At 37.0% G+C, this 14,258-nt stretch overlaps 1 protein-coding gene across 6 annotated transcripts; it reads right to left on the reverse strand.

Annotated features, from left to right (window-relative positions):
* Positions 1–364: 364 nt before the first annotated feature.
* LOC148735993 (uncharacterized) lies at positions 365–11,120 on the reverse strand. 6 transcript variants are annotated; one of them, XM_088751728.1, is made up of 5 exons: positions 8,383–8,618; positions 8,128–8,263; positions 7,376–7,540; positions 6,115–6,162; positions 365–1,548 (listed from the first exon to the last, which is right to left on the reverse strand). In XM_088751728.1, the coding sequence occupies exons 1-4, from the start codon at positions 8,581–8,583 to the stop codon at positions 6,149–6,151; spliced, it is 516 nt and encodes a 171-aa protein (XP_088607854.1). In that variant the 5' UTR covers positions 8,584–8,618; the 3' UTR covers positions 365–1,548; positions 6,115–6,148. The 6 variants fall into 6 exon arrangements, with proteins under 6 accessions (XP_088607854.1, XP_088607853.1, XP_088607857.1 ...); XM_088751731.1 differs by lacking the exons at positions 365–1,548; positions 6,115–6,162; positions 8,383–8,618 and adding exons at positions 8,691–8,786; positions 9,277–9,367; positions 10,879–11,120 and having other exon boundaries at positions 6,946–7,540; XM_088751732.1 differs by lacking the exons at positions 365–1,548; positions 6,115–6,162; positions 8,383–8,618 and adding exons at positions 8,691–8,786; positions 9,277–9,367; positions 9,579–10,640 and having other exon boundaries at positions 6,946–7,540.
* Positions 11,121–14,258: the final 3,138 nt, after the last annotated feature.

Below are 14,258 nucleotides of genomic sequence, written 5' to 3' on the forward strand. Positions count from 1 at the left end.
GTTCAAAGGGATTAAATGCGCAACACACACCCTCTAATATCAGGCTCCAGGATTTTCGTGTTTCATTTCGCTTTAGTGTTCATATCGAGCGTACATCAGAGATTCTGTATTGTACTGTTTGGATTTTCTTCCATCCCACCCTCCCGCCCTGGGTGATTTTGCGTGATGTCATAGGGTGGCAGAGAGATTTGTTAGGCATATCATCGACTGTTGTTTAATTTTTGTTCGTATTCTTAATAAACTTCTCTGTGCCTCAGAGCGAATTCGGTTTTATTTGTGTCAGGGGGCGTAGTTGGGGAATTTTGAGTAAAAGAATTATGACATCTACACTTAGACTCTGACTTAGATCAACATCATAGGAATGTAAATTCATGTTAAGTTTATTTTGCTATCTCTAAAATTCAGACGTCCAGAACAACTCGGCATAACTCCGTGATCATACAAATCAGGCAGTTTACAGCCAAATCAAGGAAGAAATGGCTCCTTGCAATTGTGTCGAGCTAACGTACATGCGTAAAAGCCAACACGTTTCAGTTGTGCAGAAGACTTCACTTAAATCTTATCTACTCCCCTACTTTGTTATCATTAGTTTTAAAAACGATCCCCTTAAATAAAAAAATAATAAAAAAAAAAAAACTCGAGATCATAATTAACCAATTGAGAATCACAGTAACCTACCATAAAGTGTTCAGTTATCACTGAGCGCCGATTTTTTTTTTTTTTGGACGAGTTTCGTAAGTATTTAACACCAAATTGTATCACTTTTCACTATCAATTTTTTCCAAGATCGTCAAATGGGTTGACAAACGAATCTTTTTCAGAATCAACAAAAGTCTAGAGATCAAACTTTTGCCTTATTTACGCGAAAAAAAAATTTCTACACACATGCATTATCCAATGGCGAAAACGCGTTAAAACTGACAACCTGTTCTGGGCACCTCAGTTAGATATAACGCAGTGGCTAGAAAAGAAGATGCACTGCATGTAGCTGCAATGATTCAAATTCAAACCGAGTACGAACAACTAAAGTGGTAAGAACCAATACTGCACTGACTAAAACATTTTACGAATAACCCATGAAATAACTCCTGGCTTTTGAGCGTTGATTAGATCGGTATTTAAAGATTGGATCTGATCTCTCATTAATGCAGCGTCCTGCCTATGTTCCTGCAGTAATTGTATCGTATCGTTTAAAACCTGTATGGTCTGACCTTCCGCCTTCCCTGCAAGGGTCACTTGCTGTAGAAGTTCCTCGTGCGTTTTTGTGTTTGCTTTCCCCATCTCTCGAATCTCTCCACTCATAGCTTCAAGATCAGCTTTAAACTGTGCGACGTTCTGATCAGACAGCAGTTTCATCACTTTGATGGCTTCGTTGGCTTCTCTCTCCCTTCCGACAGCATCATCTAGTTGTGTTTGTAATTGCTCTTGAACCTTCATGCCGGCTTCATTTACTATTTGCATTTGCTTTTGCAAAGCGTCAATATCTGCCTTGGATTGTTCCTTTATTAGTTTGAGTTCGTTCTGCTGCCGTTTTTCAAGCATTTCCACCTTCAACAGAAAGAACATTTCTGCATGTTATCAATATGTTGCCCAGAAAGTGTGCGACGTAAAAATAAACAAGATATAAACAATCAAAGATGAAATCCCAAAAACTGCAAGGACTTATTTGATTGGGCGCTCACCGGAAATTTTCTTTCCTTTTATACAAAAACAATCAAAGGGAAATTGAATGGCTTGAATTTATCCGATATGCAATAATTTTCTTGTAAGAAGAGAAAGAAAGTTAAATTTAAAAAGCTGTAAAAAAGGTACCGATTAGTCATATCACGAACATTTCTGACACTAATACTGAAGTTGAGGAATGCGTTGACAATGTGTAAGATGAGAACATTTTTATGTTGAAAATCAATTGATTATGTTGATCTAGACTGATAATTCGTAATAAAAGTATTAATACAACAAATGGAGCGCATGCCGCGAAAAGCCTCCTGTATGTAAGACTTTATTTATTGAGGATAGCACGTGATAGTGCACAAACACTAATAAACTTGTGGTCCTCTTAATTACAATAAATATATAAACACAATAGAATCATTAATATATTGAAGAAAAAAAAAAAAAAAAAAAAAAAAAAAAAAAAAAAAAGATTACAAATATAAATAGAAATTTAGCTAATTACAAATAATATTTAATTAATAAAATATATAATACAAGATAATATAAACAAGTAAGAATAAATAAAACTACTATCAATAAAATTTACCGATTAAAATGAGCTAAGCATGATTTGTCATCATAACAATATTTAAATACGTTGTCTTTAAAGGCCTTAAGTGTATTAGACTTTTTTAATTCAGGCTTTAACTGATTCCATAATTTTATGGCAGAAACTAGAAAAGTTTTCCCTCCTTCTCTAGCCCTTTTAAACTTAGGTAATAAAAAGTTGTATTTACAAAATCTAGTGTTGCGTGAATGTACTGAACTTAATAATCTTAAGCTATCATTAAGATAATTAGGTACACAATAATTAATCCTTTTAAATAGTATTGAACATTTAGCTATCTTAGTAGAGTTATAAAATGGTATCCACTTTAAACGATTGAATAGCATAACTGATGAACTACGTGGTTCAGCATCTAATAAAACCCTAGCAGCTCTCTTTTGTAGCCTAAGTATTCTTAAAAGAGATTCATTAGAGCAAAGTGACTGCCATGCAACATTGGCATAATCAAATAATGGCTTAATCAAACTATTATAAAATAAAAGTCTTTGGTTAAATGGTAAACAAAGTTTGATCTTATTCAAAATTCCAATTCTTTGTGAAATTTTTTTGCACAGTCTGTCAACATAAGTGTTCATTGATAAATCGTGGTCAATGTCTATACCAAGAAGTTTAGCTGAGGGTACTTGTTCCAATGATACACCATTCATAGTTTTAAGAGATAAATTATAACCATCTGGAAGTTTCTTCCCAAGGCGTTTGCCTGTGACCAGTAGTGTTTTAGTCTTTTTTTCATTGAGAGGAAGTTTATTGGTGTGCGTCCAGCATTCAATTTCCTTCAAAGAAGCAGCTAGTGAATCTTGTAGAGAATCAACCGCTGAGATATCTGCCGATAATGTCAGTGTGGTGTCATCAGCATAGAGATCCAGGTCAGCACCATTAACATGTAGAGGCAAATCATTGATATAAATGACAAAAAGTAAAGGGCCAAGGATACTACCCTGTGGAACACCATGCCTCACAAGAGCAGAGTCAGATGTCACATTATCGAGAGCAATAAATTGATGTCTATCAGTCAAGTATGAACTAAACCATTTACGTGCAACTGGAGTTAGACCATAGGCATTCAGCTTTTGCAAAAGAATTTCACGGTCAACCATATCAAAAGCTTTCCTGTAATCAACTAAAAGAAGACCGCTGACTTGATCATTGTCTAGATTAAATAACAAATTGTCTATGACTCGTATAAGAGCAGTGTCTGTTCCATGGTGTTTCCGAAAACCTGACTGTAAAGGGTACAATAGATTGTTTTCACATAAGTAATTATAGAGATGATCGTGTATATGACGTTCCAGAATCTTTGACAAAACTGGTAATATCGAAATGGGTCGATAATTGTCCGGATCCTCACGGTCCCCAGATTTAAACAACGGAATGACTTTCGCTATCTTCCAACAATCAGGGAATACACCAGAATTAATTGAAATATTCAAGATTTGAGTAATTGAATAAGCAATAGCTGGTCCTGCTATTTTCAGATATCTTGCACTTATCTTGTCAATACCCATAGCTTTGTTTGTTTTGAGTCCTAACAGAGCACCCAGCACAAAATCTTTAGTAACAGGAGGAATATTGAAAAGAACATCCGGATCTTTTCTTGAACAAACAAAGTTTTCAACCTTTGAATTGCAATAAGGTACATTAGGTAGTAGATTCCTCAGTGAATCAGCAATTGAAGTGAAGTGATCATTAAACTTTTCAGCCAAAACAACATTTGGCGTCTCAACTGATTTTGATACATCGCCCATTAGCGATTTTATGGTTTTCCAGATCTTTTTAGAGTTTCCCTTGTTGTTGTTGAAACAGGTGTTATAGTATTTATATTTCGCACTGCGAATCATGTTTACAACTTTATTCCTCGCAATTTTGAAGCAGTTCCAATCCGTGACACAACGACTTTGCCTTGCTTTACGTAGTAAAGAATCCCTTCTGCGAAGCGCTTGTAAAATATTCACAGTCATCCATGGAGCTTGATTTTGTTTGGCTACTTTTTTTGCTCGCCACGGACAGTGGGCATCCAAGATGTTATTGAACAGACCCATCCATGCATTTAAGATATCAGTTAAATCGTCAAAAACAAATGCAGTATTCCAAGGAACTTCTTGGAGGTCGGAAACGAAGGCGGATTTGTCAAAATGCTTCGTATTACGATAATGAATCGTTAGAGATTTATTTTGACGCTTGGCGTTATCCTCATATAAACGAACTCCAAATACAGGCAAATGATCTGACAGCCCATTGTTTTTGACGACAATAGACTTAATTCTTTCAGGAAAATTTGACAATACAAAGTCAAGACAGGTTCCGCTTGATGGTCGAGTAACTTCAGTAATAAGCTGTTTGAAATTCATGTTAGAAAAGGCACGTCCCAAGGGATGTTTCTTGTACGCCGGAGAAATAAAATTAATGTTGATATCGCCAGTAATGATGGTTTCTAAATTTAATAGATAAACTGATTCCAACATATTCTCGATGGCCTCATCCTCTGATAAATTAGTTGAAGGAGGTCTGTAAATGCCGGCGAATAAAATGGGACGGTTAGATTTGAATGGAAGGACTTCCAACCACAATGCTTCTATATTATTATGCTCAATGTCGACTCTCCTTCGATGTTTCAGATCGTCATTCACATAAATTAGAACCCCACCACCATATTTCAGGCCCATCCGATCCTTTCGGTGCACTGTAAAACCAGGGACTGAGTATAGACAATCTGAGAGGAGCGGTTTCAAAAACGTCTCATTGATTGATAAAATATCCAAACGTGGTCGACCATCTTCATTAAGAAGGAACAATTTTATTTGTTCTAGTTTTGTAGTCGTAAGCCTGTTGACATTCCAAGAACCAAAGCGTATGCCTTTATGACCTAGATGTAGGTTAAAGTAGTCAAAGTCATCAGATGATGTTGATTTAGGCCCAGGATGGGTCTCAATATCCCCACAGCAAACCAACAAAAATGAGATTATAACAGGATTAAAGGAAGCATGACAGTTAGACGAGTACGTAATTCTCCTGCGTAGAAATCTAATCCTCTTGATTCTTATAAATGACCAGGAATTAGTACGATGTTTGTAAGTATATGCTGGATTTATACGATGTTTGTAGGTATATGCAGGATCGCGATCGTAATGAAGAATTTCATGGTCGTAAAATGGTGGTTTCTTTCCAGATAACGGGAGTATATCGTCACCGAATACACCGATTTCAAAATAGCGTTCTTTTCCCAAGTTAGAAGCAAAAGGTGCTGATTGTTTTAGAGCCAAGGCCAGCATATGGTCTCCAAGGATAGCCTGTGATAGAATGAAAATTTCCAAGGAGTCGGTGGAACAATAATCTCCAAGTGGAAAGGTGTTGTAAGAAGCAAAACGTGCTGATTGTTTTTGAGCCAGAGCCAACATAGGGTCTCCAGGGACAGTCGGTGATGAAATGCAAATTTCCAAGGAGTCGGTGAAGCAATAATCTCCAAGTGGAAAGGTCAGGTTTTCATGACAAAAAATGAGTGGTCCCAGCATCCAAGATGGCAAAATTTTTCCTCTTGTGTTCACACAATCCTCGAGTTGGTCCGCTTGAAGAATTAGACCATTAAACAGCATGAAAATGGCCAAGACTGCGGATCCGAAAAGCGCGTGACCGCCCATAATTTCCAAAACTTCCATGTCAACGACAATTAAGTGTCGAAACCCTTAATAATAATAATAATAATAGTAATAACGACAATAATAATGATATGATAATGATAATAATTCAATAATAATGATATTAATTCCTATGTCTACGAAAAGAGGAGGTTCCTCTTGGGAGTACAAACGAACGACGTAAAGGCGAAAACACACCTTTTTCTGACGTGCATGTTCTAGCTTTGCCATTTCAGCAAGCTGTGCCTGTAAGGCAAACATAAGAAGGACATTAAAATTGGTGAAACATTTTCTCAACTTCACCGTGACAGTCAGTGAAAAAAAAAACCTTTTCTGGCTTCTAATGCATTTACAATTATTTGAGAGAGGAAGGTTTAGCTCAATTGGTAGAGCGCTGCACTAGTATCGCAGAGGTCAGTGGTTCGAATCTCGTACAGGCCTGATTTTTTTTCAGGTCTGATTTTCGCTATTGCATAAATAGCGCTCTCTACTGCGAGGATCGTGCATCATACGTATTAATATTATTGTTATTAATATGATACCGTTTATTAGTGCTATTACTATTGTCATCGTAATTATTAATGTTATCATTATCATTATATCGTTTATTAATGAAGTTATTATTGTCATCATTATTTAAAAGACTAATATTAGATTTTTATCAGACATTTTAATGCATTTTTCAATTTTTAAGCATTTTATCATAATTTTTGTAAATATTTTTAGCAGTTATAGTGAATAACGGTCCATTATATTTTACTACTGCGATTATTTTTATCATCATCATCACTGCCTTGATTATTGTCATTATCATCAATATTATATCATTTATAAAAATTGCTATTACTATTGCCAAGATCATTATTAATGTTATTATCTTTATTATATCCTTCATTACTGCTCTTCTCATTATTATCTTTATTATCAAGGTGTCATTATTATTGTCGTTATTACTATTATTATTATTAGGTTTATTATTATTTTATCGTTTCGTTTCGTTTTGTCTTTCTTATTTTTAGCCTTAAGGAGTTATCTTTTTTTGTAACACGTTCAATGTTTTATTGTTATAATCGTGATCATCATTATTACTATTATTAATAAAATAATTATTAGATTTAATCATTTATATATTCCTTCGTGTATGTTTTAATTGTTGAATTTTCTCATCTGTCATTCCTCTATCCCTTTTTCCTCTGGGAACGCTTTATATCCAAGCAGTGAGTGTTTGTCACAATTAAACCTACAATCCATGTCATAATTTTTTAAAATATTTTTCCCTTCAGCCATTGCTAATTTTGATAACAGGAAAATTGGACCGCCTGAATTAAATGAAAAGCAATTCAATTGAGAGTATGCAAGAATCACAGCAATTGTACGTGTACCCTACAGTTGTTGTTTTAGTTTATAAGTTTTGCAATCGAAATATTTCGTGTCACACTGAGGGGGTAGAGATCGGTACCTTTAACTTTCCTCAACTCCTGAAGGGTTTCTTCAACAAAATACAGCGAAGAACGCTTGTCTTCTGTCTTAACGCATTGTCGAATTCTAGAGTTCCACTGATAGTTGTTAGGAAGACAGAGTGGGATTGCTCCAGCTGAGTGACCTGCACTTCGTCGAGTCCCACCTACAACAAATTAAAAGTAACCCGTCTTATTTTCGTCCATATTTGTTTCTCTGCAAGGTAAACCAGGATAATTTAATATTGATTGCACTGATTTTTTTTAAAAGTATCTTCCAAATTTACAGCAGAGAAAGAAACAATGTAAAATATAAAATTAACTGAAGAAATGTTGGCAATAAAACCCGTCAGCACAAATAAAATCATCGGATTTGTTATCTAGATGTTTCGCCCCATTGCGAGTTCGCCCTCTGAACAATAAATTTGCCCCACCTTCGGATGTCTGCCTCTAAATCATTTCACGTTCCTTCCTTAGGGTAAAAAACACTCCCCCTTCTTTTGAATAATATACCTGTTTCGATCAACATAGTCAACGTAGTAGCAGACTACGAAAGTACCTACGTCGCTACGGAACGCAAGGCACAGCGACACAAGAGCGCGAGTTTCCGCACCAAATGAAAACGTTCTGAGGTGAGAAATGAGTTCAAAGATTTGAGGGCGACCTGGTAAAGGTGGGGATGAACCTGATTTGTTTCAAAGGGCGGTCTGCGACCTGTAGATCACCATCATTTACTAATGATACATTCACATACCTCCGGGAGCGCTTTGTACATGGTGCACCTCCTCTCTCCGGAGTTGTCTTTGATGAATAGAGGAGGGTGACGAAGGGGCTTCTCTCGATGGTTGTTTGCCGTCTGGTGTCCCTTCACTGCGTTGCACCTGGAACTCCTGTCAACACAAACACAATCACATGAGCATTACCTCTCTAGGCGTTTTTTTTTTTCAAACAGCCTTTGAAATCTCATGCGCTAGAGATCGATAGAAAAAAGGTAAAGGTAGGTATACACCTTTGCGTAGCTAGTGAAGGGTCCTGAATCTGTCTGGACTACAGTCACCTTGGTATGAAGAGTGTTGTTGATCATGAGTGATCCTAAGATACCCCTCTTGATCAGTTCTGTCGGCCAAGTCAGGCCGGGAAGTAAAATGTGACATTCGTTTAGTCTAATAGGTTCGGCATATCTTCTGTATAATAATGAACGTCTCGTCATTTACCAAAAAGCCAAAGAACAGACATAAAAATGGAAAATGTTTCGAGGAAAAAATTGAGCAGTAAATAATGTGCAAGTAAAACTGCATGTTCAACAGTTGTACTTACTTCTTTTCTCAACGATTTTTCATCTCCCATAAGCGAAAGTTGCATCGCCTTTGCTAAAGCTTCTTCTTCACTTTCAGTCTGGTATGCACTCCACGACTGCAAATCAAAAGAATGATAACAGGAAAAGGCGACGAGCCTGCAAACTTTCTATATAGGATACATGGAAAGCATCATCTCCCGACTGGCCTAGAATGCAATACCTCTCCGCGAGAATTGATACTCACCCTTTCGCACTTGCCAATTTAAAAATATGCTGTCATGGCTCGAGTTCTAAAGTAATCACATATGTAACTGATAGTTTACAAGGGTGAACAATTTTATCTGTTTCCCATGTAATCGCTCCCAGTGTTTTCGCTTCGCTCCCTGATTTTTTTTTCGTTTGACTCGCGCAATAGACTAACCTGGAAGTTAGAGCCTTAACCTTGGAACCTTGCTTCTAGTGGGATTGACTGAGGGATATATACACTTTTAGATACAGACTCTTGGATAAAATGGCATGTGTCATTCTTGGCTAAAAAAATTCTCTCTATTGTAGTTATTAAAGTTACATGTCTGCGTGCATAAATAACAACAACTGAAAGCTTACCGCCATTATTATCTCTCTGTCTCCCTGCATAGATATACCGGTTTCCGATGTTGAGATTTCTTTTCACGCAGTGTCTCCAATACTTTAAACACTAAACACAAAAAGGAGAAACATGTCCAGCTTGATAAAAAAAAATTATTCAATCGAGTGGCAGCATCTCTTAGCTTTCTACTACAACAATCGTTATCATTTCACGGGAAAAATTCCATTTCTCAGAAATCATAAGAAATTGTTGCATCAAAGCAAACGCTTTCTGTACAGCAGATGGACACTTATCAGCCATGCAATGCCTGATGTCGTACATATACATTTCCTTTCATCGCATCTCGTATTTTCTCTCTGTTTTGGACGATGTGCTTTATCCGCCTTTGTTAGATACATCAGCTGTAGAATATTTTTGTCGTTTCTCACCTCAAGTGGTTGCGTTACTTTGTATACGACATTGCAAATTCATATCTACCGCAATTAAATTGGGAACATATTTTTCACCGACGGCCTCTTTCTACAAAAACATAGCTAAACTTCAAGAAGCTTTCTTGAAACGAAAGCATTTGGAAAATCATGTGACGGACTCTAAAAGAATGCTCTATGAACGCAGAAAAATCACACCACCGACTTTATAGTAATAGCCTGTGGCGCCAGTAGCACTGAAGGTTCTTTGAAAAAATACTAAAAAGAAAAAAGAAAAACTGTAAATTGTAGTTCTTTTTCTCGGGCCCCTTAGGATTATATTGATACATTGTACCTTAAAAATAAGTCAAGCTTTTTCCTGTGGCACAGTCTGGTATAATATTTACGCAAAACTGCACTTCAATCGACCTCTCGACAAACGCGAACGCTCGTGACTCGGCCTCGCAGATTGACAAGTTTTGAGATCAAGAGTCATTCTTAGAGAGAATAATTCTTGCAGTGTTCCAAGAACCCTGGCACGGAATATGTCATTATTCAGCTTCCAGAGTATACCGACCAACTCAAACAAACAAACCGCCGCTCGAAGAAAGGAAGAGTACCGGAAATTAAATTGATATCGAAAGTAGATTCGTCACACCTTTTACCGAATAGGAGACATAAGCAATAACTCAAAACTATCTTTTAGCAACAGATTATCAAATAGAAAATAGCGTTTTAGTAGGCTGGATAGTAATAAAGGCATTTCGTTTCGTCTTTTTCTCGAAATTCGTGGCTAATGCAAATACCCATTGATAAATTAATATATCGGGCAAGCTTTTGTTTAACCTGTTTGACTGTTATGGAGAAAAGGTTTCACAAATTTACTTGTGCACGTTCGCTGTCAATCACAGTAACGTAAACGTTTATTTTCATTGGAATGAAACTGCAAGACAACATATCAGTATAGTACTTGTCCTCTTACCGTGAGCCGAGCGACTTGTCGAGATGTCTCCATGTGTGTGTTCTGTGACGAGCGATAGTTTTGTCGGCAGTCAAGGACCGGTTATTAAAGGTATTTGCTTTAACTATAGATAACTTACCAACCAATGGACAGCAAAAAATTCGACAGATGTAGCTCCAACGTTCCGTACAGCTTTACAAAGTCGTACATAAATTCGGACTTCGGTGTATTTCTCGGAAATAAATATTTACCTTGTACCCAGTACACAACGGCTCTTCAAGTAAACATGTCACGCTGCTCGAGTTGGTTTATGGTGGTTATAACTTGGAGCATCTGCAATCTAAGTATTTTGATGTTGGCATGCTTTTAGCTTTTACCACGACAATGTCCTGTGTTTCTTGTCAGCCTGGCAATGGAGCATATATGGACTGTTTTGACGTCCAACGGAAAGAGGTACTTTACAGAGATTCGTACAGGCAACTACATGGGCTTCACCCAACACAAATGGACGTTCGAAAGCTTTGCTGACATTCTAACGTTAAAGGTATGCATTACTGATGTTTTCCCTAAAACTCCAGTAGGATCACTCGTTGTTCATCTGAGAAATTTGATTACTACGATTATGAAATTTGTGCGGAGTCGCTACAAACATCTGTGTGGCGTATACAAGACTAAGTGACCATTTAAATTTTAATTCAGGAATTTCTATCAAGAAAACATTTTGCATACACGGTGTAGAAAAGGAAAGAATAACTCCTCTAGATTTCCAACAGATTTTTAATGAATGTTCCTTAGCTCACTGAAAGAAAAACTCCTTTAGACTTCCAACAGATTTCCATGAATGATCCCTAGTTCATTGAGTTATATCCCAGATAAATTTTAGTCTAACCAACACGTGCGAAGTAAAATTCCTATATCAATCAAGTATCGTGTTCCGATTGGACAAGAGTACAAACCGCGTGACTGAGTTACAAAATCTATTTTCAACACACGGTGTAGATATTGCAAAATCCCTCTTCATTTGTCACTTTACTTTTGCGATACCGTCATTCCTTAAAATCATTAGGGGAAATTTTCCTTAGCTTAAAAAGTCTTATCTAAACATATAATGGAGGGGGGGAGGGAGGGGGCAGGAACAGCAACCAAAACAAAGAATTAACGAAAGGAGAATACCATTTTTGTATCATGTTTATTTGTGCCAATAACTTTTCAAAAAAAGACATTATTGCAGCATTACATTACAACGAAAAGTAAATATCTCAGAAACTGTAATTTCCGTAAGAGATTTGAGCCCTTTATACCCGCTTTCTTTCAACAATCTACCAAACTAGTTTTCGCTATCCTTCGAAATGAAAGCAAAAAGACAAATTGCGAAAACGTCTATCACTACTTGAGGAGCCAAATTTTTTAACAATCTACTCAAATTACTCTCTCAATAAAGGCTTAATTCGTTCATATACCCGATATCTATATCGCAGAAAATTGAAATTTCCGTGAGAAATTTCAGCTCTTTATATATGTTTTCCGACGATAATCTACCAAACTACAGTAGTTCCTACAATAACCTACCAAACTATTTTTCGTCCTTCATTCAAAAACAAAAGCAAAAAGACAAATTACGAAAAAGTCTATCCCTACTTGAGGAGGCAAAATTTTTTAACAATTTACCCAAATTACCTTAGTAAAGGCTTAATTCGTTCACGTACTAGAAAAAAAAAAAAAAAAAAAGAAGAGTATTTTTAAAGGATTACACAATTACTGGTGAACCAGTAGTTTCCATTGTGGTCCTTGCAAACAAATGAAACAAATGGTCTAAATTGAACATAACATCATTAAGAACCCCAACCGGCCGGAGACAAACCAGTTGGCTATTTACAAGCGTGGCCAAGGATCTGAACTCGGGGCTACCGTGAAACAGATCCAGTGGTCAGGGTGGGACTCGAACCCGGGAGCGGCGGATTACGAGTCTGACACTAACCACTAGAGGCTTCTCATACTTCTTGCCCTTGAAATTATTTTAAAAAACACAAAAATCACTAAATGAAAGTAAGCACCAAAATACGACAAATGTCCGAGTGACTGTGTAAATTGGTGTACCATGCACTGGTACCGTGGTAACTGAAAGAATAGACAATCTTGACCCAGAAAAGCGATTTAAAATGTATTCCAAAATGGCTAAAGCAAAATTCGAAGCCTCACACTCTAATGAATGTGGGCCCATATGATGATCTTCCAATCGCTCGATCGGAAGGAGACATATTCGAAAAAGACTACTTTCCATGTGGTTATAACGACAACAATTGAAAGCCTGAATAAAGGTTAAGAAAAAATGTTTGCAAGTCTTTTGCACGAGGCACTTAGTGGTGTGGGAAAGATTTAAGAGTGGATAACCAATTTATTTGCGTTATGATGCCAAGGGGAGTGTGATCAAGTAATATATAAATTTAGCCAGGCCTAAAAGTAGGGCTCCCAAATTCGTAATATTGATAATGATAACTTAAAAGATGTGCATTTGCCAAGACTCGCCTGAGACACCCCTCCCTTCGTTTTGATAGTCTCCCCTACCCTACCCGTACAATCCGAAGGCACGTACTTACGTACGCTCGGTCAGTCACGTGACAACCAAACGAAAAGAGGTTGACCATATTCCATGGGTATGGGGCTCTGCCCCACGCGCGCGAGGCGCGCGTGGAAGCCCTGCTACTAGTAATTGGAGTTTATTAGCGAGGGAATGTAGCTCAATGATAATTCTGGTTTCTTTCTTGTTGTTTCCACAAGCTACAGCTTAGGTCAAATTTCAAAATACAGGACAGCTTTAATATCAAGATGAATGACAGGGCACTCCATCCTAATGCTCTCCCTCAGATATAGGGGATGGCAAAATTATAGGAAATTTGGGTATTTCAATAAAATAAGGACAAATCAATCCTTAATGGGATTTTGATTAGTTTGTCTCAGTTACACATGGTAAATTGTTACTAACGCATGTCACATCCTTTACTAGAAATCGTACCTTGACGAAAGTTAGATCAGTTTTTGTTAAAGGTATGATGCAAGATAGGCTTTCAAAAAAGGTGTTATAAACTCTTCGCTTAGTTTACTCGTTTCACGTGTTTAATTTTCCTCTTTTCTTTTTTCGTATGTTTTCTTTCCTTCGCTAGTATTGACCCAGTGGAATTCCGATTAAAACATTTTTGACGTTTGCTTTCGGGAAAAGTTAGGAATTACTCGAATTGGAGCATTGTAATGAATAGCCTTTTGAAGGACGATACCGAGGGTTTACTGGTCTCTAATAAAGTCTGACAAACACAACTGATGGTTTTCATGTTCATTGATTAAACATGACATTTCATTCGTTCATAAGATCAGAATCGACAGGAAGAGAATATCGACATGTTTTGCATAAGCCATTGCCGAAATCTGCTGCCTCAAGAATCGCTGGGATCATTGACTTCAAACAGATTGGGAGCCCTTTTAAAAAGTCTCCTTTTTAACTTTTTAAACAGAAGCTTCAAGAGGCAAGGGAAATTTGGACGTCCCTGTTAAGCGATATCTGGAAGATAAGTTTCCCTTTCCTTGTTAATGAAATAACTTCACACATGAAAGAATAGCAAGAGAGCTACGCTGAAAC

Source organism: Stylophora pistillata, chromosome 3 (genome assembly GCF_964205215.1).
Source record: "Stylophora pistillata chromosome 3, jaStyPist1.2, whole genome shotgun sequence".
Classification (NCBI taxonomy): Eukaryota; Metazoa; Cnidaria; class Anthozoa; order Scleractinia; family Pocilloporidae; genus Stylophora; species Stylophora pistillata.